Below are 25925 nucleotides of genomic sequence, written 5' to 3'. Positions count from 1 at the left end.
CAATCAATTGCAAAGACAAGCACATGAGAGTTTAGGCTTCAAGCCCAAGAAAGCACTAGGCCTATACTCATATATAGGTCCGGGGTCCTTGTCCTCCTACTTAATTCTTCGAAATAGAGGGTGGAAAAAAAGGTTGGAAATCCCTGATTTAGACAGATTTTGCATTTGATAAGACAGTGTGTGAAACAAACAGACTACGTAGCAGCGCTGTGTGTGTGATTGGCGGCTGAGTCCGTCCTGCTGGGAACCTGCTAGGCTGCTACTGATTTTCCATCGAGACAGCAGTGAGTCAGTTCAGTTGTGGCGCTGGCTGGAGCCCCTCCGCAGAGGCAGCAAGTAACACACCAACAAACTGCCCCACGTTGAGAGAGAGAGGGAGACCAACAACAACTCTTCGGCAACTGAAACCAGCGCGATGTTATGTGCGAAATGCGCTCGTTTGTTTTGAATAGATAGCACAGACGACGAGGCTGTTTAAAGTTGATCAACTGACAGCTGGACACTTTATTGAAGGAGGAAACACACGTGGAACACGTCGCCAAAATACAGTGGTGAGTCTGTCTCTGTCTGTGGGCTTGAATTCCCCGTTTGTTTTCATATATCGGTAGTTTAGTGTCATTTTAATAAGTGAAAAATTGTAAACATAATTTGGCACATACAAAACATTTCATATATAGCCTACCTGTTTAAGACTATGTTGCCACGCGCACTTTCCGTGTGCGTCAACAATTCTGTGGGAAAAGAATAAGTGTTTGTGTGAGCGTTCCAGCAAACGTATAACTTATGAACAAAATTGTCGGATATCGGTGGCCTGTCAGTCACATAATGCCTTTTCTGATAAAAGTAAAACGAAAATATATATAGGATATGTAAATAATATATTGTTTATTGATCATCACACAGACGCTACATGCCTCTCCGTTTTGGAATGCCACCACATGAAATGCTAAAACTAATGCAACCCTTGTTGACTGTTACCTCAGAGGTCTGACATTAGCCTACTGTAGTGTAGAGAGCCTTATCCCCTTCCAATGGAATTGCAAATATTTCAGTCATCCCCTGGCAACGTCACACAAGAAAATAATTAGCTGTTTTCCAACTCCAGTATAGCTATATATGGCGGGGGAAAGGGTGTTACATTATTCTTTGTGTGATTAGGCTACTATAACAGCTAACACAACTGTGTTGTTCATTTGCAGACCTTCAATAACAACCAATAAATGGGTGCATTTGGTTACATAGTTCCATTGATACACTCAGGGTTTTAAGGGTGATGATGGGTCCTCAGCAAGTGAAAGTTTTGTCATGCTGATCATTATGTTCATATTATTTGTCTTTTTGTAATCCATCTGCTGCCAACACTATCAGGATCTTCTATTGATGTGAAACTGCTTCAAATGTCCTGTCATGTTCAAAGCAGGGGTGGGAGGGGGCATTTATTTCCCTATGAGACTAGTCAATTGTTAAGCGAAACAATAGGCTATTATCTTTCATAAGACAGGGTTAAACGGAGATGGTGTAAGTGTAATTTGCTGCTGTTATGTCTGGTCTGAATTGACCTTATGTGCACTGTGTTTGCACTGGATTCATTCAAAGGTTTTAAAAAAGGAAAAAATGATATTTTTTTTAATCTGCAGGGAGCAGCTACCTCGTGTCTTTTGCCAGATAGTCTCTGTGACAGGTTGAGGGCAGGCAGGGTGCTTGGTTCACATTAACTGTGGTGTACTCCTCATTCCTCAAACTAACAAAATAGTACTTGTACCTAGAACGGGTCCAAGGCTTGATTTCCTCTGGTATCTCATAAAAGATAAGCCTATTTTCATGAACTGTATGTACTTTTGGCATCCAGTTACAGCAGCCAGGCTGCATAATGTTTAAACTGCAGAGCTTGTTCTTTCTATGCATATCCATTGATCTTTTACTATACTAGAAGACAGACGTTCTTCAATGTTGCCGACAGACTTAACTAACAAGCGTTCTCGCCTTCGTTGGCCCATATAATGAAGGATGGACAAAAACAGATCTACGCCTGCCGGAGTGACATCATTAGACAATAGCTACACTGTCCGGTGACCACAAGCCATAGCTCTGCTTTTCATACAAACATCTTGCCAATACAAATGTTATGTAGAAGTACCAAGGCCAGGCATGAGACGGTGCTTTTTTGTTTGTTATTAGTGTTGTTTAACTCAGGTTATTTGCTAATATATCAACTCACTCCGACCATGCAAGTATAGCTGTTAGCTTAAAACTGTTCCAGTTAAACCCTCAAGCTATTTGCCAAGTTACTGTTTTAGCTGTTGTGATGATAATCTCACTGGCGAGATGGAAGTCTATTAGAATGGGATGTTCTGTTCATGTTTGTGCTGTTTACACACTCTGCCATCGCTGGTCTGCTGTTACACTTTCCAAAAATGTTGTTTACCATACTGTAATAATTGTAAAAATAAAATGCGGGTTAGATGTTGTTCATTGATTCATGTTTAGCCACTAACACCTCCCTGAGTCCATGATACCTCATCCTGAAAAATAACTGCCTCTAAAGACGACAGTTAGACGTCATCATTGGCAGAGATAGTTAAGAGCTATTAGGTCGATATGCGTTAGTCACATTGTTGTTGCCTTGTTCAAAATCTACCTTATTTTATTTGCAAGTCTGCAGTCCACACCACAAGTTGCACATGAAAACAGTACTTCTTTGAAAAACTTTTGGTCTGGTCTACTCTAATGTGATAGACCAAGTGATAGCTTGTCTGTGTTGTCAGTGTGAGCATTACAATTTTCTTAGTAACACAGACTACTGTGATGTTCTGCAGGACAAAGATAAGATTGGTAGCTTTTTGAATCAGGATGGAATGTTTACCCATCCCAGTCAGTATACTTTGTACAGTATTTTAACTTACATTAACTGTACTATATACATTAGAAAGTAGACCATGTACATCCACTCCACACATAGTGCAGGACAAACAGAAGATCAGCTAAATAATGGATGAATAATGCCCTCATAATGTACAGTATATGGGTTTCTGTGTTTCGTCTAACCACCAGTTGGCAGAGAGAATGACAGGTCAGGTGCAATCACTTAACCTTCACTCAACTTTAGAGCAAGGGAGAAATGTAGCTTTCTGGGCAGTGTTTACACTACGTTGTGGCTAAGTTTGACACTTGTTCTGTTATTTGTAGGATGATAATTAGTTTCCCATATTATCCTCATGACTTATAGTGTGATTAACGCCGTCCATGACATATGCAATCATGATATTCCTAACATATTGCATGACAGATGAGATGACTGAGATGAGTTACTGTATGTTCAAATGATTTTTGGAGTCATTTTTGGACCTTGTTGCTGTAAAGTGGATCTGATCTAATTGATATTGGGGCCATTTCATTTACATTTCCTACACTTAACACACCACCATTTTCAACATTATCTTCATTTGCAACATTGCTTATACTTGCTCTGCATCTCAGATGTGATTTGATTAGTAGAACAATTTGTGTGTATTCAGATTACCCTTGATTGTAATTGGGTGTTGCACCTAACCAGTCTGTCTCTGTGAGACCCAACCCATATGCTACATGAAGATCTCCTTCATGTAGCATACATCTTATCTCCTGATGAAGATCCTTAGGTGATTGAAATGTTGATCTTGCAATAATCATAGTGGGAACAAGTCTTAACAGTATTTCAATGCTCTTATTGACTCTTATGACTCTTATTTTTGAAAAATGACTATACTACCCTAATACATTCCACATTACAGACAAATATTGAGTGCTTTGCAGTTGTGCTTTCTGTAGTACAGTTATTTATTTCGGACCAAATCTGAGTGTTCCAGGAGAGAGTTTTACGAGAGGGAGAGAGGGAGACCAACCTTGGTTGGTCCCAGAGCAAATGGAACACTGCAGACAGTTTATGTTGAAATACTGGTAAAATAAATAGGCTACATTTACTGACTTTCCTAAGCTTTTAAAATACCACAGAGAATTGTCCTCAGCGAGTGTGAAATGTTGGGACTAGCTGTACAACAAAATAACTTAAAGACACTATGGACTAATGGACACAAGGCAATTCACCCATCCAGTGTCCCAAATGTCCTGCGACTAAAGTGTTTTTGCTTGTCAAGGATGAGTGTTCTTTGGAATGACTCTGTGCTTCTCCCTGAGCCAGTTCTTCCCAACAACAGTTCTACTGTATGTCTTATGCTGCCACTGAGAGCACTGTATGCACAATGTCATCATCGCCCCATTGTTTTATGAGAGATGAAATGGGCAAAAGTTCCTCTATTGTATGACATCATTCTTCCTCCAACAGTCCATATATTGTAGTAGCGTCCTCGGGAGGAGAGACAAGGTCAAGAGGCTGCAGATGAGGTGAAGTGCGCTATTTCTTTCGAAGATCTCTGAGCCGAGAGAGCAAGCATGAGTGTTTTCCGTTCTTTAGTGTATGTTCTATAGAGAGAGGGAGTGACTGATTGAAGGTGGGAGGATAGGGAGAGGCCAAGGTTAGTCAGCTGTAGGCGGATGAACTGTTGCCAGAACAGGGATCATGTTGTCTTGTTGAGTTAGTTATCCAGACAGCTACCATTTATTGAAGCCTCATAGCATGGAGTGATGCTGCACTGCTTCATGTCGTGCCGATGAACCATGCTGGACTGGTTTTTGTTTTCGGTCTGATCCCCCTTTCGGCCCTGATTTATAATGTTATACATGTATATACAGTTATAGAAATGTATATGAGCACTGAGTCGGTAACGATGGAAGTAGGCGGTATTGAGATTATAGTACAGTTCCACTTTTGAGCCCGACTCGAGGTACAGTCATCTGAGAAACCTTTTGATTAGGCTACTTTCCTCCACAGAGGAGGAGTCTTGTCCTTTCGTCACACGTTCTTGTCACACCAGAACAGCCCTTAGTGCCTGTCTACTCAACATGTCTTTAACCAATTGCTCTTCCTCCTGCCCATCAAAGCTTTTGTTTGCTTGTTTTCTTCCTTATTTCTTTGTACAAGTTTAGGAAAGAGAGAAATGAAAGTCGGCAGAGAACATTGAGATCATTTCAACAGCATTGCTATTAGCTGGCATTGGAACCCATGCAGTCTTGAGTCATCCAGCACATCCTTAATTGACAGCGCTCCTAGTGTCGTAGTCCAAAACGGCAGCATTCCGTTTGGCACTACTATAGATATTCCTTTCCACATAATTGCGATCCTGTGTGGATACTCTTTCTCTCTCTCTCTGACACACACAGCAGAGCTAAGGAGGAGCTTTAATTCCTGTTGAGTGCTGCTACTGTAGGTGTTCTCTCACGGAATGTGAAAATTGTGAATGAAAGATGAGGCATAGGAATGTGATTTGAATTTCCCCCGTGCCTATCACTCTCTCACACACACACACACACACACACACACACACACACACACACACACACACACACACACACACACACACACACACACACACACACACACACACACACACACACACAGTTTTAATTATTCAATGTGTGGGAGACAGACAAGTCCATTGCCTCACTGTCCCATCAGGCTTCAGAAGCCCTTCACTGTGGCTTAGCTCGCTGCTGTTCACTTGGAGATGGCTCTCTGAGGAACTCGCAAGCACGCACCAAGACTGTACAGGAAGCATGCCAGCAACAGACTTCTAATTCAGAAAGATTAAACCTGTATGGTTCCTCTGAAATTGCTCTTCTAGTCTTTCTCAATGGCCAATTTGATTCTGCATTTGCTAGTAATGTAATAAAAGGAGGTCAAGTATACCGTATGGAAGTGGCTTGATGTTAACCCCAGTCTTGGCCTTTCAGGCCATGATGACACTCCATATCCTTCAGCTGGGTGTTTGGAACCGGGCTGTTGCTGGCGCTGCTGTGGCAAGGTCCCTGTGAGGTCCCCCTCAAAAGAGGCCCCAGAGACTGAGGCGTTGAACACATTGCACTGCCCGAACACATTTCACATTAATGCACTGTTTGAGGGGGGAGCCTGGGGAAAGAGAAGGAACACATATTTCTCCTTTCACTCCTTGGCAAGGTACTACAGCCCCAGTTAATGAAGTGTTTTTTGAAAAGGGCTTTTCTGGAAAATTGGGTGACAAGCAGCAGTAAAATAAATGTAGTTTTCACCAGCACAGCAACAACCTGGATCCCACGATTCCCACCACTGTGATGGTGGCACAACCCATGCTGCCTTTCACTGCCTGGAGTCGCCTGTTCACTCTTTCCTTTTGCCCCCACTCTCCTTCAGCCATGCTTCAGTTGGCCACCTGAAGGGACGGGAGGTGATGGAGAAGTTCAAGACTCTCCTCTGCTGGTGACAGCTTGCAGGGGGGGGGGGGGGGGGGGGGGGGTGTTGGTGTTACATCAGCTGGAGGACCACGGAGGAGAGAGGGAGATATTCTCCTGATTTAGAGCTGCCAGGGGTGAGCTCAGCATTCCCTCGGCATTCCCTTCAATAGGAGAGATGACCAAGACCAGCCACCATTCACAAATTCATTTATATTATCTTGTTTCATAGACATACAGTTATTTAGAGCTCAGTTACAGTATGTGCTATGCAGAAAGCCAGGTTCCAGCTGCTATATGGAGAGGAAGAGCTGTCACCAGTGAACATAACTTAAATATCCAAGTCTGAATATTCAAAACAAAGCCTTGATGTTTGCTATAATGTTCAGTGATTGTTAACAGTTACTGTACAGTACCCATTTTATCTGCACAAAGTATGTCTTTCTTTGCTTTATCAGAGGAGTCTTGGATATTACATAGTAGTACCCATTAACTCACTTCATGCTTTTGACAGCAGGTCAAGTATGGAACAGGTGTCCCAGCTTATCTCAAGGAAGAGAAGAGGGCGGATCTGTTTCCTTGACATACTGTTCAAGATAATTATGTTGGAGGTTTTCAAGATTCCTTGAGAACGCAGGATTATATTAGCCAATTACTCTCCGCAAAATCTTGGCTCCCATCTTTGTTTACTCTTCAGACTTAAAATACTATAATGTAACCCTGGTGATGTAATGTTTGACTATTCGTATCCAATATATGCTTATTAATTGTGACAGTAACTGTCCTTCTGGGTACAGATGCAGCCTTAGGTGTTCTATACCTTATTTATTAGACCTAGTGAAGCTATTTAGTTCAAGCAACTTAATTGTAGTAGACAAAATACCAACAGTAACATTTATTTTTACTTAATTCTTCCAAGTTCTTTGCCCTTATTTCTTCTACAGTAGGTAGATCATTTTGATCACACATTTTATTGACGCGTTGACATTATATGGGGCGATACCACCTACAGTATGGTGAACAATAATGGTGCCACCTTGACACAGTTGTATGGCAAAGTATGAATTGCATTCAGAGCTTCTAGGAGCGGAAGTTAAACTCAACAACCATGTACTACCGCTGGTTCTGGACTGGTTTGGTGGTATCACAATTATTAAAGATTTGAAACAATGCATTATGTGTGGCTGGCTGCTGGATGATTCTTTGAAGCTAACTTGGGCTTTCAGAAAACAACTTAGCATTTGCGGTCTGTTGTTTATTAGCAATCCAATTTGATGAGGGCATTGTTTTTCAGTCTGGGTTGCTATGCCTCGGAGCAGAGTAATTCATCCACTGTTTGAAAGTGACAGTTACACACTTCAGAGTGGTGCGTCGAAAGCAAAGCTGTGTGTGTAATGTTGTTTGTGTGTCTCTCGAGTGTGTGTGTGTGGCTGAGAAAATGATATAGCTCCATAGTCCTCTTGAGAGCATTTGGACCTAATTAACCCACTTTTTATGACCGCATCCTGCAAGTTAAGCACAGTTGGCCTGACTGAGCTCAGTTTTGCCTGTCACCAAACTCACCATCAGCCGGTGACAAACTGTCCCCAATGCCATGATGTGTCGGTCACCAAGTGAGACAAATTCCCCAGCCTAGATGACTGTAATAATACCACTGCTGGTCTATCTGTTGGCGAGACTTAAACATCGACAATATCGGTTAAAGTCATTTCTGGGGAAGCGCCTAATAAGGAGAATATTGAGGCATTTGGAGAGACAAGTTTTGAGATTGGTGCAAACACACAGAAACAGGGAGGCCTGCCTAACATTTGGAGCTGGTTCCATCCTCTGTCATTACATTCTTTTTTAGTGCCATTTGCAGCGAGCTGTAGAAACTGTGTGAAATGAGATTGGAGTGTTGAGGAAAGGAGTGATTGGCCACTAGAAAACAGCCTTGCTTGAAAAGGCATTGATTTCTTTGGCTCACAATTTTATTTGGGCCTCCAGTGTCCTGATGTGTAACAATGTTTAGAAGGTGGCTTGTCTCATCCCTTTTCCTTAATAGTAAATTTCACATATTGCTTCTTGCCCATACCCTCCCTGTCTCCTCCGCTTCAGTGAAGAGTGGTTCTCGTCCCCTCCAACTTACCCCTTTGTCAGCTGCTCATCGCTAGCCGCCTCGAGACATGAGTGCCAAGTCGACCATCAACAAGGAGGTGTTTACACCTAATGATGAGAAGATGCTGGTGGCCGTGGAGGTGAAGCGCAGAACCAAGAAGAGGATTCCCTTCCTGGCTACTGGAGGACAGGGAGACTACAAGACCTTCATCTGCCTCTCAGGTTGGTGGACTTAATACTATTACTGTTCCATAATTTCTTTACTTTTTAGGTGGAGTACTAGCCCTTGCTGCATTTTATTTATTTATTTTTATTTCTTCTCTTCTCTTCTCTTCTCTTCTCTTCTCTTCTCTTCTCTTCTCTTCTCTTCTCTTGTGTGGCGTAATTATGCTCACTGTCAGCCTCATCAGCAGTTGGAACTAAGAGACACACAGTGGAGACCCGTAGTCACATTTCAACGCCCCCCCCCCCCCCCCCCCCCTCCCTAATTCATCCACTAATGCGCACATTGATGAGCATGTTTATGTCTCTGCTGCCAGTGGAATGGTACGCTTAATCAACTTACACCTCCTTGGTTTTGGGGTCAATTCCTTTAAATTAATTAGATTAGGTCTGAAATTGAATAATTGTTTGACTTGAAATTGGGGGTAATTTGTTTTTGTTTAAAACATTTTGTCATGCAACTGAGGAACTAAGGAAAATAGCTAAAGTTGATTGGTGGAAGAAAAAAAAATCCACCAAAAAGGCTGTCTGGGAATAGAAAGCCCAGAAAAATGTATTTTATTTTTTATAAATCCTATAACATTAGGCTCTGATTTTTTTAGACCGTTATTTCTGGGTGTACTCTTCTTTGGAAGTCACAGGTTGCGGAAGAGCGCCCTCTATCGTAAACCACTGAAAATGCAACGTGATGTACAGTACGTCAATGGCGGTCTGTGCGTTGGATTGAAATTACGAATATATATGAAAAAAAAAAAGGTTAACCTCTAACCCTGAATGGAATTGATGAATAATTGCTTTTACAAAGTCCCTCCATTGCTTTAATCCAACCAATGTTATTCCAAGAGTTAAAGCTCACTTATTGTGGACTGGGTCCTGGCCGGCAATAGATGTGAATTACACAGTAAGCATCTGTACATTTGATTCAAGGTTTTCTTCCGATAATCCATTGGCTATGGATTATTATTATTATTATGGATTATTGGCTAATGTGTTTCAATTTATATAAAGGCATGAAATTGAGCCATAAATGCCATAAACTACAGTTTTGCAGGGGTTTACAGTCGAGTCATACTTATTTTCATGTGCAAAATAAAAGTCTCATCACGTCCCTTGCGGCAGCCTTCACCTCGCAGCTCTGTCACTATGAAATGTATTCAAATCATCAGCTCATTCTGCTTGGCATAATTGAAATCCATAAATCATCTGCTCCTTAAACTCTAGAGAAATCTTTTAATCAAAACAATATGCAGTGTCAATGCTCATGGCCCGACATGGAGTTTGAACGTTAGAATCAGGGGTGACAGACGTGTTTGTGACTAGATGGCTACTGGGTACAATCCCTAAAATGGCTGGTAAATCGCTGGACAAAAGTGCTTATTCTCTCCTGGCTGTAAAAAAGTAAAAAATCAGACCCGTCTGAACTGAGGGTTACTGTACTGTACTGTACTGTACTGTACTGTACTGTACTGTACTGTACTGTACTGTACTGTACTGTACTGTACTGTACTGTACTGTACTGTACTGTACTGTACTGTACTGTACTGTACTGTACTGCCACACATTTTGTTTACATGGTTATTTTGTTCTGCACCACTAAGCTATAAAGAGATTAGATTTAATTACTTTGCCTCCTCCTGCAACCACTATCCCCAGGCCGATGCACAAAGAATCTGCTTTTAATCAACGTAGTCTAGCAAATGATTTACTTCCCCTGGTATTGTAGTCTTTTGTTGATGCTGACCCCCTACTAGTTCATTAGGGAGAGTGTAAACGAACACATGAGTTACATTTGTGTCTTTATTAACCAAACAAAAGAAAAACATTTGAGAGAGAAAAAATCTAAACGGAGCAAAGAATAGTTTTGAATGAAAACAAATTAAAGGTATATTCAGTGATTTCACTTAATTCAAATATCACTTATTTTTTTGATTTGTTGTGATAATCCTCCCTACTATAGAGTGTGCTGGCCATATAAGGAGTTCCTCCCTGTCCCCAGTTAACCCCTGGGGGTCAAAAAACCTTAGGTTTCGTTTTTGACTATCCTGATTGGACGAAAGGCTGGGTCCCACAGCCAAAAACGAAACCTAAGGTTTTTTGAGTGAAATCACTGAATATACCTTTAAAAACGCAATCAAAAAATATATTTGCAAGCAAAAAAAAAAAGATTTGAAAGAAAAGAAAAAATAATTGAGAACAAAACTTTAAAAAATTCAAGAGTAAAAAAATAAGGAAAAACTGTTTAAACTACATAAAACAAAATACTTAGTAAAATGTTTGGGTAATAATATGTGTTGTGCTAAATAAAATGTTTTTAATGTTTTTTTTCCTCGTTTGCGAATGAAAGTTTTTTTTTTCTGATTGCAAAACGCCTTCTCTCTCAAAACCTATGTCTTTGGTCTCGATTTTTTTTCTCTCTCTCTCTTGGATTATTTGTGTGAGGGGTGAAAGTTCAGAAGGCGGGCCTACGCTGAAAAGATGTAAGACACCTCTCCATTGGCCACTGTCTTAAACCCTTGCTTAGGGTGCATATCTCAACCGGTTTGGACGGGGGTGGGCTCGTTGTGATTGTGTCGCCCCCCTGGGGGCGTCTTTGGGGGTCTCAAGGTTCAGGGACCCCCAGGGACCCCCAAATGGTAACTCTGTCATTTCTCAACCGTTTTGGACGGGGGTGGGCTCGTTGGAATCGTGTTGCCTCTCTGGGCACATCTACAGTACCCTGTTGAATGCATATTCCTCCTTCATCATACACTTAAATATAAATCCCAACAGCTATAGCCTATGTACACCCACGCCAATAAATCACACCTGCATATACAAATTACCCATCATGTTACAGAGCTCTAACTCTGTGTCAGTCAGTGCAGTATTTTTCTGTTATTTATTTAGGTAGGAACCAAAGTTCTCTAGGGCGGAACCTTTGTGTTTTATCGCTCTTTTCCGCCTGACATTTATTAGCGTTACACCTACCCGAGGAAGTCTTCTGTTTTCGCTGTGTTTCAGTGTTGACAGTTTGTGTATCTGCAAGGTGGCTCATAGCGTCATACCAAGAAATACCAAGCAAACAAACAATTTCCTCTTACAAGTACTGTGCAGCTACTAATGTACAATTTTGTGTTTTTTTTGTCCATTGATTTGTGTGTGAGTTTCACTTGCATGTTAAACAGCTAAGGACTACAAATGTTTGGCTGCAGTCAATTATGAGTATTATTGTGGGGTTGTATGTTAGATGTGGTATTGGAGTTGATGTCATATTACTTTCATTACTGTATATACAAATAAACTTTGGTACATAATTCACATTAAACATCAGATCAGAAGCAAGAGGCTACCAATCCGTTTCGTCCATTGCCGAGAAGTGACAGGTCGGCGATGACAACGAGGAAGGACGTCGATGCTAACACCGCAGCCTCGATTGAAGGACCTCGTGACACAGTGGAGCGTCGCGTGCAACCGCACCACACATTATTGTTTGAGAGGGTCGGACGTTCTTATGAGCCGAGCCCTGTAGTAACTGTGTGTTGTGTTCATTGACTGTGCTTTGCATTGTTTTTTTTTGTTATCAAATGTTTTTTATTTTAAGACAAAAATCACAAGACACGTTAACAACATGAAAGACTTAAAGCAAACAAAACACACATAAAACAACACACAAAAACAAACAATCCCACCCACCCCTCCCCCCCCGAGACCAAAGATGTCACAAAATGTCATCACTTCAACCACTGTGCAATGAAAACAAAAAACAAATAATAATAACAATAATAATGATCAAACCATGCCCCCAACCAAATCTGCAATACCAGACCAAATCTCAACGTTTTCCTCTTTTGCACCATGCAATCTTGCTGTAGACATCTCTAGATAAATGATATCCAGAAAGGTCAAAGCCCACTGGCGAAATGACAATGTATGAGGCGGTTTCCAGTGCGAAGCAACCATCTTCTTTGCGGCCGTTACGCCAGCAAAGAAGACACGAATACGGGTGTTATTTAATGGCAACTGGGATACATCGTTCAATAAGAATAGAGATGGGGAGGGTGTGATGTTAACTTGTAGAATAGTCGAAAGGTTAGTAGCAACCAAATTCCAAAATGTGAGGACACTCGGACACTCCCACACCATATGAAAGAATGTACCTATGGTGTTTGAAGTGCAGAAAGTGCAGTTGTGATTATTTAAAATCCGCATAGCACACAATCTACGGGGGGTTAAGTACGTCCTATGAACAAAATTTAGATGAATTTGTTGATGATCAGGATTCCTAGAAGACAGGATAACATTAGACCACACTGTATCCCAACTCCAATCTGGATCTAGATTTGGTATGTCATTCCTCCATACAGTATCGACAGGCAAGGTCCCATAACTAGATTCTAATAAATAATCATACAATATGGAAACAAAACCTCTTGACCTAATACCACAGATAAGTCTATGCAAAGGGTGCATTGCAAGGGGGGTCTGCCATGGCACCCCATATGTCCTCATGGCAGTTCTCAATTGTAAATAGAAAAAAAAAGAGTTACCAGGCAAGTTAAAAATATCACATAAATTCTGGAAAGAACGTAAACCATTAGCATCAAATAAATCACCCAAAGTATGAATCCCCTTGGAACTCCATCTTGGAAAACGAATAGGACGATTGTCCAAAAGCAAACCATCATTGTTGAACACTGGGGAAAACGAATTCCATTTCAAATCAATCCTGCGCAATTTTTCAGCCGCTCTCCACACTGTTACTAAATGAGAAATGATTGGCCCAAAGCGAACTTTGCATTGATTATTCGTTATGTTTGAATAGATCAGATCTCTCAATTCAACAGGATGAACCAAACTCTCCTCAAGCTCTCGCCAACAAACCTTTATAGTTGAGTCGAAATATCTTAAAAGGGGGCGAAGAGTGAAAGCCCAATAATATAATTTGAAGTTAGGCAACGAGAGACCGCCATCAGCTCTGGTCCGCTGTAACAAGGAAAGTTTAAGACGTGGGCGTTTCCTATTCCACACAAATTTAGATATAGCAGAATGAATCTTAGTCCAATACTGTGCTGGCGGTGGCAGTGGGAGCATAGAACTCACAAAATTAACCCTAGGGAGGACATTCATCTTTATGATTGATACTCGAGCTCGAAGAGAGTTGGGCAATGACGACCATCTGTCTAAATCAAGACAAATTTTGTTCAAAGTGTCACTATAATTGTTTTTAACAGTAGCTTGAAGAGACGGGAACACATCTATGCCAAGATATTTAAATTTGTTCACTACTGGGATTATGGGAGGCAGAACAACAGATCGCATCTCCTCATTTAGCGGCAAAAGGGCTGAATTTGTCCAATTGATTTTGTAGCCTGAGATGGCACTGAACTGATCAAAAATCTTAAGAATGTGTGTAATTGACTGTGGAGCATTCTCAATAAACAGTAGGATGTCGTCCGCATATAAAGAAATACGATGTTGTGTGTTGTTAACTGAGATAGGTGTGATCGCTGTGGACTGACGTACTGTCTGCGCTAACGGTTCGAGCGAGAGGGCAAAAAGGAGGGGACTAAGGGGGCAACCTTGCCTCGATGACCTGCCTATCGTGAACAGAGGAGAACAAATCTTGCCTGTTAATACCATCGCTGTTGGATTTGAGTACAATACCTTAATCAATGTGATGAATGTGGGACCAAATCCCATCTTATCTAGCACCGCCCACAGAAAAGGCCACTCCAAACGGTCAAAGGCCTTCATAGCATCGAGCGACAGCACCGCAGCAGGAGATCGGAGGTCACAAGCTCGGTCAATAATATGCAACAATCGTCTAACATTATCAGTGGCCAATCTGGTGCCTATAAAACCTGTCTGATCACAATGTACCAACCTAGTCATGTAACCCTGTAAACGACGTGCGAGCACCTTAGCAAATATTTTTAGGTCAGCATTCAACAGTGAGAGCGGCCTGTAGCTCCCACATTCCGTGGGGTCTTTGTTCTTCTTCAACAACAAAGATATAATGGCTACATTAACGTCTCTGGAGAAGGAGCCCCTTTCAATCGCAAACTGAAACATATCATGCATGTGCGGACCCAGATCATCCCAAAACAGAGTGTATAGTTCAGGTGGTATCCCATCCAAACCCGGTGACTTGCCTTTGCGCATCCCACTGACTGCTTCCTTTAATTCCGCTCTAGAAATTGGTCTGTCTAAAGCCTCTGCGTCGGCCTCGCTGAGGGTTGGTAACTGAATTGTAGATAGAAAGTCATTACATTTACCTACATTATGAACGACCTCAGAGGTGTAGAGCTCATTATAAAAATCACGAAACACAGCATTGACCTCTTTAGGTTCTGTAATCATGGCTCCAGTTGTTGACTTGACACTTACAATATCTGCAAAATGCTCATTAGACTTAAGACGTAGTGCTAGTAGATGGCTAGGCCTTGCACTATTGAAATAATAATTTTGTCGTGTACGTTTCATTTGAAACTCAGAACGACGTTTAAGAATGGAGTTAATTTCTTTCTTAACTAGCTCTCTCTGGGTTGCTGTACGTTCATCAAAGCTATTCTGGAGAGCAGAATCCAACGTGGCAAAGCGGGCCTCTAGTTCAACCAGCCTGGCCGACCTTAACTTTCTCACAGTAGAAGAATATAGTGTCGAGTTACTTCTGATAAATCCCTTAATTGAATCCCATAAAATTCTAGGGTCATCAACTGAGCCCACATTGATATTTAAGAATTCACGTAAACCAGATTGGAATTGCTCTACAAATGGCGTACTGCGCAATAGTGTGGTATTAAACCGCCACCTAGGTGCCCTATCCATCACCTGCCGTAGAGATGCTACACACAACACCGCTTTGTGATCCGAGAGAGACATTGGAAGCAATTCAACCTTGTTGATTTTGTGAAACAAATCCCTGGGGGCAAAGATGTAATCGATCCGGGAAAACGAACCATGCCTTCCAGATAGAAAAGAATAATCTCTAACTGTGGGATTAATTAATCGCCACATGTCAACCATGCCGGTCGAGCCAGCCCAAGCACGAAGTTCTGCAGATGTTAGTGACTGTTCTCTGCTTTCTGCTGCAGTGGATCTGTCCAAGCCATAGTTCCACGCCGCATTGAAATCAGAACCAACTATGATTTTAAATTCCGTCAAATCCAATAGAGTTTTAGTTAGTAATTTGTAAAATCCTTTGTCCAGCACATTGGGAGCGTAGACAGACACTAAAGCAAGCATTTTGCCCTCCAAGCGGATTTTAGCAATAGTTATTCTACCATCATTGTCAGACCAATCACCCAAAAAATCTAGTCTAATTCTGCGTCTCGCCAAGATTGCCACTCCTTTAGCTTTGGAAGTTGCAGCAGAAAAGGCCAAAACACGGTAGTGTTTATGTGCTTTGCATTGTTGAGATAACATTGTTCATTTCTGGCTAACATCAAGGGGATCTATAATTGCTAAATGCTAACATTTCTACCAGCGAAAGTGCATTCATTTGCCGTTGCAAAGTGTCGTTTCTAACGTTAACGTAAACAAGAAGACTTGACGTAATGCCTTATGGTGCCGTCCACTCACAGTTAACAGTTGTATTGAGTTGTACTTGAAATGTACTGTAATTCTGCAAACTTAATAAACCAATCTATCAATCATGACTTGAAAAAGAAGCGTGCAAATGCACAGAGACTTTAGTCGCTTGTATATCTGCTGTTAATGGTGTGTTTCGTCTATTTTTGTGTTTACAGTCAAATGTACCTGCTTTGCACTAATGCATGCTTTAACGAGGAATGCTAACAATCGAAACATGCTAGTTAGCTCACGCATCGTACGGACTGGTCTAGTTTATTGTAACCACAGTTTACATTAGTGTATGTGTTTATTTTTATTTTTATATAAAAGCAACAAAATACATTTTCGTTGTGGCTTGAGTGTTTATTGCATAGTAATTGCGAAATTGCACAGTTTTGTCGGGAAACAGCGAGCCTTGTCAGAGGGAAATCGCTTGGTTAAATGTCCATATCAAGTGATATCTGAAAAGTGTGTGAGAGAGAGAGCTATAGTAAGAAGAATATGCAGATGAATATAAATTGTTCTCTCTGTCTCTCCCTCCCATCAATAAAGATCTATCATAAAAATGTCAAGAGTTACCATGTGGAAGTCCCCAGGGGTCCCCGAACCTCCAAAACCCTGATAATGCGCCCAGAGAGGCAACACGATTCCAACAAGCCCACCCCCGTCCAAAACGGTTGAGAAATGACATAATTACCATTTGGGGGTCCCTGGGGGGTCCCCCGAACCTCCAAAACCCTGAGAACGCCCCCAGGGGGGCGACACGATTCCAACGAGCCCACCGCCGTCCAAAACGGTTGAGAAATGACAGAGTTACCATTTGGGGGTCCCTGGGTGGTCCCGGGGGGTCCCTGAACCTTGAGACCCACAAAGACGCCCCCAGGGGGGCGACACAATCACAACGAGCCCACCCCCGTCAAAAACGGTTGAGAAATGACAGTTACCATTTGGGGGTCCCTGGGTGGTCCCGGGGGGTCCCTGAACCTTGAGACCCACAAAGACGCCCCCAGGGGGGCGACACAATCACAACGAGCCCACCCCTGTCAAAAACGGTTGAGAAATGACAGAGTTACCATTTGGGGGTCCCTGGGGGGTCCCTGGGGGTCCCTGAACCTTGAGCCCCCTAAAGACGCCCCCAGGGGGGCGACTCGATTCCAACGAGCCCACCCCCGTCCAAAACAGTTGAGAAATGACACAGTTACCATTTGGGGGTCCCTGGGTGGTCCCGGGGGTCCCTGGGTGGTCCCTGAACCTTGAGACCCACAAAGACGCCCCCAGGGGGGCGACACGATTCCAACGAGCCCACCCCCGTCCAAAACAGTTGAGATTTGCACCCTAAGCAAGGGTTTAAGACAGTGGCCAATGGAGAGGTGTCTTACATCTTTTCAGCGTAGGACCCGCCTTCTGAACTTTCACCCCTCACACAAATAATTCAAGAGAGAGAGAGAAAGAAAATCGAGACCAAAGACATAGGTTTTGAGAGAGAAGGCGTTTTGCAATCAGAAAAAAAAACTTTCATTCGCAAACGAGGAAAAAAAACATTAAAAACATTTTATTTAGCACAACACATATTATTACCCAAACATTTTACTAAGTATTTTGTTTTATGTAGTTTAAACAGTTTTTCCTTATTTTTTTACTCTTGAATTTTTTTAAGTTTTGTTCTCAATTATTTTTTCTTTTCTTTCAAATCTTCTTTTCTTTGCTTGCAAATATATTTTCTGATTGCGTTTTTAATTTGTTTTCATTCAAAACTATTCTTTGCTCTGTTTAGATTTTCTCTCTCTCAAATGTTTTTCTTTTGTTTGGTTAATAAAGACACAAATGTAACTCCATAATGATCCATCTGATACACTTTGAAGTCTCTAGCCGCTTCTATTCAAATGGCAGGCAGGAGTTTCACCAGGAGGACATACAGTAACACATTTGGAGGGAAACACTATCCCAACCAGTTATACTCCCCACAGTACAGGCACACTGACCAATATGTAGGAGTTGCTAATAGCAGCTAAAGAGATCACGTTCAGCACTTGGCTTCCCAGCTGCGAACACTGCCAATTGTTTACTTTGGAGTGTCTGGCAGAGCCAGAGGCACCATGGAGGAATCAAACCCATAGTTTCAGCGGTTGTGGGCAGGAACTTTACCCCTGCGCCGGCAAATTATTTTTGAGCGGTTAAGCCGCTCCAATGCACAGCTTTGTGTGTATGTCTGTTTGTCTATCTGTCCGTTTGAGCACGGAATGTCCGTGGCACCATGTTGTTGACATTATCAGTCGTCACCATTGTGATGAAAGGCACCGCTCACTTCACACGAGTGTGATATTTCTTAAAGGTGGTCTGATGAAACTATCTGTATCTGTGAGTAACAGGAAACGCCAGATTGAGAGTTTTCACCCCACAGAGTCCTGACACTATCAGAACTTGGGATGTTTCCTTCTGACTTAATGTGCGTTTAATATCCAACTATAGAAGAGTGGCTGTTATTTAATTTCTTTCTTTTTTTTTTAAACCACATGCTATGTCATCCAAACACCCGGTTCCACTTTTGCATGCTGGGCTCCACGTGGCACCATTTGTTCTGAAAAAGCAATTCCCTGAGTCACATGTGTTTGTGAATTTGTAACTGTTGCAGAGTTAGCAACAGTACACCAAATTTACTTTCTTGTATAAACCATCATATCGTTGTTGTCGGGAGGAAACCACCTAACTCCAAAATGTTCATTTTTCAGGAAATTAACAATTTTCATTTTTAAGGAAATGAAGAAAAACTTATATTTTGTTAAACGATGCAATACTGCCTCATCAAAGTTGGTGTTGTGACTCTATATATTGTAAATTACTTAGGAGAGAGGTGGTGGAGTTAGCTGTTTTAGCAGACAGTTTGAAGGTCCAATGGAGGTTTTGTCCAATCTGTTTTTTACTACTTTCCATTGGTTCAATATTTTTTGAAACAACACACGTAAAGGGTGTTCAATAGCACTGATCTATGGAAAAAAACTCTAATTGAGTTATGATGTTTCCTCCCGACAGCAACGATATGTGGCTTGCTTAGCAGCATAGATTACAAACTAACTACGGTCTGCCACTACAATTCTTTGCTTAAAAGGAAGTGTGATGTAGAAACCTAAACTAGTTTGGACTATTGTTGACTATTACCTACTGTACATCTGTTCAATTAACTGCGTAAATACAGTACTGTATTTCACTGTGCATACATACTGTGCATACATACTTTTTGTGGTCAAATGCTTCGACAGTGTTATGTTAATCACTCTAGCTTAACTTGAAAATCCGTTCTTTTGTGTCCTGATATTATTTCAAAAGGAGTAAGCCAACTTTTTCTGCAGTTTTCATCTCACTGAAATGTCCTGCTCTGTGTTACCAGCATTGTGGTATAATGTATTCAGAATGCACAACATGGAATCATAGCAAAACACCATGTGGTCTGTACTCTGTACTGTGGGTGTGGCCCACCACCACCACCATCACTACTACAACCAACATGACAACAGCTAATTTCTCACTACTGAGGTTCACCCATTATGGGATTTTTCTTCCTAGTAACAGACCTTCTGTTGTGTTGTATTGCGTGTGGGAATACAGTAGTGAAGGCATGCCCTGTAGTACAGTTAGTCATGTGCAGTCTGTAAATCCAGCCAACCATTGTTCTCTCTCTCTGTGTGTGTGTGTGTGTGTGTGTGTGTGTGTGTGTGTGTGTGTGTGTGTGTGTGTGTGTGTGTGTGTGTGTGTGTGTGTGTGTGTGTGTGTGTGTGTGTGTGTGTGTGTGTGTGTGTGTGTGTGTGTGTGTGTGTGTGTGTGTGTGTGTGTTTCACTGCCCTACTTATTAAATAATGCATGGCTGGTAAACATGACTGTGTTTGGGGGGACACACACACACAGAGACATTGACAGTCACATAGCTGTTGTGGCAAAAAACAATGTTATGTAATCTACTCCTGGACAGTGTAATAAACTGTCATTGTCACTTATATTCATATTCAAGCTGAGCAGAGCACCAACGTGAACGACCAGAAAATCACATCTGAGACAACTGTGAGTGAACAACACGCAATATTCTGTAATATACATAACATATCTGTAGCGTAAAGAAAATGTATGCACTAGAATAGTGCCTGACCGATCTATCGGCCACCGATATGGCCTCATTTGGCATATCGGGTCATATCGTATTGGTGAAATGTCTCCCAATATGTAATTCAGTCAGGGCTCCAATACGACCTATTTTGTCGCGCTCTTATCGTCATACATCACGTTCCGTGCTCATCCAATCAAATCACCACATTCCGTTCGCTGCTAAAAACACACCTACACAAAGCTTGTATAAAGTCATTGCTTTAATGCTTGTTTTGTACTATCACTGTCACTGTACCTCTTTACATAATCATCATCGGTGGAAAATTTCTTTGCACAACCCACACAGAAAATGGCCTGTTTTCATTCCCGCTAAAAAGATCACCATCTATTGCATATCGGTTATCGGTGATTGTCCCCCTCTCTAAAATCGGTTATCGGTATAGTATCGTAGTATCCTTATCGGACGGGCCCTATACTAGAAGACTTAATGATGCCAGTTAAAATAAGATGAGATCACTTTAGTTTCTGCCATTGCCCATTGGGGACTTATTTTTGGTACGTCCTGAGCAGTTCTCCAGATACTTCTTATCTCAGCAGAAACAAAGCACTCTTCACAGCAGTGATATGGAGTTCATGCAACTGGCCTTGTTACTGCAGCAGTAAAGGAGCACCATTACACAGGATCTTTTCAAAGGTGGAAATCCTGAGAGCTTCTATGAATATTGGTTCTTTTGTTGCATTCATAGCATTGTTTGCCCAAGGTAGAAAGCCATTACCTCTCTGCGCTGTAAAATCCTGAGTGTTCATTTTGCTTTGAGAGTACAAATGGAAAATGGATCCTTTCTGGTCCATTTGGATCCACGTGGTTCCATTTATACACTCAATGAAATTATAACTGAGGATTTTACAGTGTAAAGCTTGCATCGGCCAGTCAGTGGAACAAGAACCTCTATACTGTAGCTGTGGCTATAGTTACAGAGTTTGGAGTCCTGCTACAGGAAAACAAGACTCACTGTGTCAGCCTCAGGATGAAATCTTGCAGATGAGTCAACAAAACGGTGTAATAGTAATACATATAAATACAATTCCCTTCATCCTTTAACATTAGAGAAAGCTTATTTCTTGCTTCAGGCCTACAATATATCAATAGCCTCATGTTTGAGTCTCCTTAGGAGAAAAAGGAAAAAAAAGAAGGCGCCAGCTGTTTTGGATGTGTGATTAAAACATTTTAATGGAATGCAGTTTGAATTACAAAGGAAAGACACGCAGAGAGACGGCAAGATGCACACACACATGCACGCACGCGCACACACACGTACAATATGCATGTGCGATATGCATGCCATTAGGAGTGTTTGTGAACTAGGACTGTGCTAGACCAGTGTGTGTTCAAAGTATGGTTTGTGGACCCCCAGGTGTTCTTGGGGGGTTCCAGGGGCTCCCCATCTAAATTATGAACTACTAGAGAATATAAAAGAAGACATTTTGAATAAGAGTTGTGTTGTGTTGTGTTGTGTTTGGTGTTGTGTTATGTTATCTCTTTACCTAGAATAAATATAATGTACAGTAAAGGCATTTTGGGCCGAATTGATTGATTGAATACTTCATTAACATTTTGCAAAATGTACTAGGACAAGTAAACGGCATGAGACTAACCAAGCTGACATAGCGTCATCAAGGGGCCTGCGTTGGTTGCTCACCCTACTCTCAAAACGTTGTGGCCGAGACTATGGCCACCTTTACACAGCAACGGTCTGTAGAGAAAACACCAAAGTCCTGTTGCTTTCTCACTTTTTATTCAGGGTTTACACTGAGACGCTAAAGTGATTTAACATGCTGTAGTGTGCAAACTGTGCATGGCTCGGTGGCGGTAACGCAAATATGAATCCCACCACAGCTCTAGGATAGACCCGTGGCGTGGCTCCCGGGCAGGCATAGTTTTACTGAGGTTAGGTTTAGGCATAGTTTCAAAAACGAAAAAATCACAGTGACTACTGGCTAATAAACATAAGCTCTGGAAGAGGTTTTCACTTTGTTACCTTTTCAACCCCTGATAACGCCATTGCCGTCTAAACGGAAGGCACTTCTGATATTTTATTTTGATGTTTTTGCTGTGTAAAGGTAGCCTAAGATTTCGCGAGAGTGTGTGTGTGTGTTTGGCGCGCGCGCGCAGCTAATCTCCAGGACTGTTGGCCCAGGCAATGTGAAACCTTGCATGCACACTCTGTAGAGGCAAAGGAAATACCTCCACTCCAGCTTTTTTTCACATAAGATTGACTACTTCTACTTGCTCTGATGAGCACTTTTTTACATGCATTCAAAATGGCTGTAGATGCACAAACATACAAACTCCTATGCCTTTATAATCACACACACCCCTCCCCTGACGGATCTCCTGACATCAGTCTATAGTAGTCAAGACAAGTCTGTTTGCTGTGCCAGACCTAACCAAAACAACATGCTTTCTCTTTGATCACTCATTTCCACATTGGCCTTCCATTAGTCATGAAGGGACTCAACACTTCTCCTGTCTTTCCATTTCTGTGTGGACATGTGGTCATTACAAGGAAAGAACCATTTTCAAAATTCCTATTGACAGTAATAACGAGGACATTTAGCTGGTGCTCCATTTTGAAGTGATAGATCAGGGTTGGGGTTAGACATGACAAATGTTCAAATTTGGGATGGAAAGATTGTGTGTATGAGCCGTTTGAACGGCTGCCCTTTTATCCTTTGAGTCGCTCTCTGCCCTTTTCATGTTTTATTTTCTCTCTCCAAATTTCTTCTGTGATCCCACTTTCCCACGTGTGTGTGTCTGCACACATGAACTGTGTATGACCCTTTAGAAAGGGAGCGTTAGGGAGGGTTTAGTGCCGGAAATAAGGAGCAGGCCGTCTGGCCGTGCTGGAACCGTTTTAGTGGAAACCAGTAATGTTCCAACGAGCCACACAGATGAAAGCCAACATTCTGCCCCATATGGAAAGGGAGAGTGGAAAGCAAGTATATTCTCATCCCCAGGGGAGGGGAAATTACACAAACACAGATACACAACAGATACACAGTAACATTCTCTGTGTTAGTTTTTAATAGGTAGGTACTGTTCACATTCTATATGTTAAATATGTGTGGGCTGGGCTCCTACAGTATGTGTACTGTATGTGGGTGTATTCATGCCCTCTGTGTGTGTGTGTGTGTGTGTGTGTGTGTGTGTGTGTGTGTGTGTGTGTGTGTGTAGGAGTATTCATGTTCATGTGGGTTGGTTTACATGCAAAATTAACTATGTTATGTATTGGGTTATTATGCTGATTACTTGGTGTGTGCTCGCAATTCTGTGGATTCCAGATATTATATATATTGTTTTGGTTTTCTGAGCTCAATTGCACCCACAAACCCTGACCTTTTAACATTCAGTAGATCTTCTGTGGTCTGGGGTTTTCTGGCTCAAACAAGTGCTCTGATTAGCGGACTGATGTAAGAGTCCACAATTCCCATATATGACATAACAATTTGCCAGCAGATGTCACTGTTGAGGCTGTTTTCATTGCAGCTCAAAAGGCTTCAGAACACAGAGAAAACCGCAGACCACAGACAATCCACTGAATGTTCAAAGCTCTGGTTGTTTGTGGGTAATTGAGGTTAAAACCTAAAAGAAAACAAATAATACAAATTAATGTCATGAAACCTTTATCTTGTGACCAACAGTCCCCCCCCTTTCTCCAACACATCTCTGTTTCTCTGTCTAATGAACACATTCATTCAAGGTCTTTATTAGTGTGTTCTGTTCTGTCTACTTTCAGAATGCAGAGCTGTGTAGAATATTCCAGCATGTTGTATATTGCTTTACATTCACATGAACACCTATTCATCTATTTGTCATGTGCAGCATTCATACTGTACATTATTGATCTGCGGGATGGATGGGACGGCTTCAATGGTAGATTAAGCTGCTTGGCCAATGGCCATATCAGAAAGTCAGATGAGTTTTATCTGATCTGTTTTACCGTGCAAAATACACTGGGTAATTATACGGATTCATATGTGTGTATAAGTGCATGTGCATATCCGTGCGTACGTATGGTTGTGCGTGCGTGCACGTGTGAGTACAGTATTATAATAATAATTTGTTTGTGGCATTGTGACTTGAGTTGACTATTGATGTCATGTAACTAATGAAGACAACCACTATAATAAATTTGTATGTGTGTGACATTGCTCTTGCATCTACCCATGAGGTTCAGCGTAGATTTATGCAGTTATATTGGCCATTTTCAGGGTATATTTTATTTCATAGATTTTTACAGCTTTTTAATATCTCAGGGAGCTGGGACAAATGCTTGTTAGTGGAGGTCAAACCAGGCGTGGGTGGTCCGTCTGTGTTCTGTTATGAGGAATGCTGCCTTCTGTGGGTTTGATGTTAGCGGCAGACAGATTAGATTGATGCTGGCCTGCACTTACCGAGCAGAGAGAAATACAGCCCACACATGAACATGACAATAACACTACAGCGACTCGTGTCTATCCATTTGTTCAGCCTTCATACTGATAACTGATACTGCTTTGTAGTGGTATGCCATAAGCATCCTTCCTCAGGCCCTTCTTCCCCGTCTGCCCTCCAAACTTGAAATGTCCAACTCACCCATCATCGCATACAAACGTGGTCTCATTCCTTCACCCCAAATCTCTCCTCAGCCAGGATGAGGGTCTTTAAATCTGACTTGTCTGAAGTGAGTGGTGCAAAATAACTCTGCTTCCCATCATGCACCTGTGCATAGTGTGAACCACAACAGCGCCACTTTGTCACCTGTTGGTACTCTAAACATACATGCATACACAGGGACAGACATTGCTGGGTGCTGCACCCTATGGTTGCACCACTCAAAAACAGCCCTCAGCACCCAAGTGATCTGAGGAGAGGAGAGGAGCTGAGATGAGATGAGGGTTGAATGACAAGGTTGTCTTTAAATGTTTTGATGAATTGAACAATGTGGACCCTGTTGTAAACAAGTGTAATGCTTAATTGGGTCGTCCACTCACAGTTGACAGTCTTTGTATTGAGTTTGTGCTTAAAATGTACTGTAAATTCTACAAACTGTTAATAAATATTTCAATCAATCAATCAAACAAGCACCTGAGCGAGATGATGGAAAGGTAATCTTTCTAAGGCTGTAGGAGGAAGGAGAGGAAAGGCTTTGTGTTTATTTGGACATGCACGCATACTAGATGCAGTGTTAAGTTTCCGTGCCAGGTACGTCTTGAGTCTTCTTGCCTGTACAGTCAGTAGAGATGCATACATCTGAATGCGCAAAAACATCAAGCTCCCATGCGTTCTGGTCTTGCATGCATGCATACAGTACCTACACAGCAGGCGAAGATGGAAAGATGAAAGGATCAGGTGCTCTGCAGATGGCCTGAGTTATGTGTGCTGGTATGCATACAAAAGACCCTTTCTCTGTGTGTGTGTGTGTGTGCCTCCATGTAATGTGCATCTCCAAGTGTGTACATATGGACGCTCACGTCCCTCAGTGGTTCTGACAGCTCCTTCACTGAGGCCAAGCTGTCCGTCATCCTTCCACATCAAGTCCCTCCTCTATATTCCACATTCAAGTCACACAACTTCCCTCTCGATCCTTTAACCTCCTGATGATTCCACGGAGCAAAGT

At 41.9% G+C, this 25925-nt stretch overlaps 1 protein-coding gene across 2 annotated transcripts in view; it reads left to right on the top strand.

Annotated features, from left to right (window-relative positions):
- Positions 1-278: 278 nt before the first annotated feature.
- stxbp6 (syntaxin binding protein 6 (amisyn)) overlaps positions 279-25925 on the top strand; it is a 76343-nt gene continuing 50696 nt past the window's right edge. For both annotated transcript variants that reach the window (XM_083792028.1, XM_083792029.1), the window contains exons 1-2: positions 279-551; positions 8398-8619. In XM_083792028.1, the coding sequence (XP_083648154.1) occupies positions 8466-8619 (154 nt within the window). In that variant the 5' untranslated portion in view covers positions 279-551; positions 8398-8465. The remainder of the gene's footprint in view (positions 552-8397; positions 8620-25925) is intronic.

This window comes from Protomyctophum parallelum (genome assembly GCF_964188405.1).
Source record: "Protomyctophum parallelum genome assembly, chromosome: 20".
NCBI classification, from domain to species: Eukaryota; Metazoa; Chordata; class Actinopteri; order Myctophiformes; family Myctophidae; genus Protomyctophum; species Protomyctophum parallelum.
Note: the sequence above shows the minus strand (reverse complement) of the source record. Positions and strands in the feature narration are given on the sequence as shown.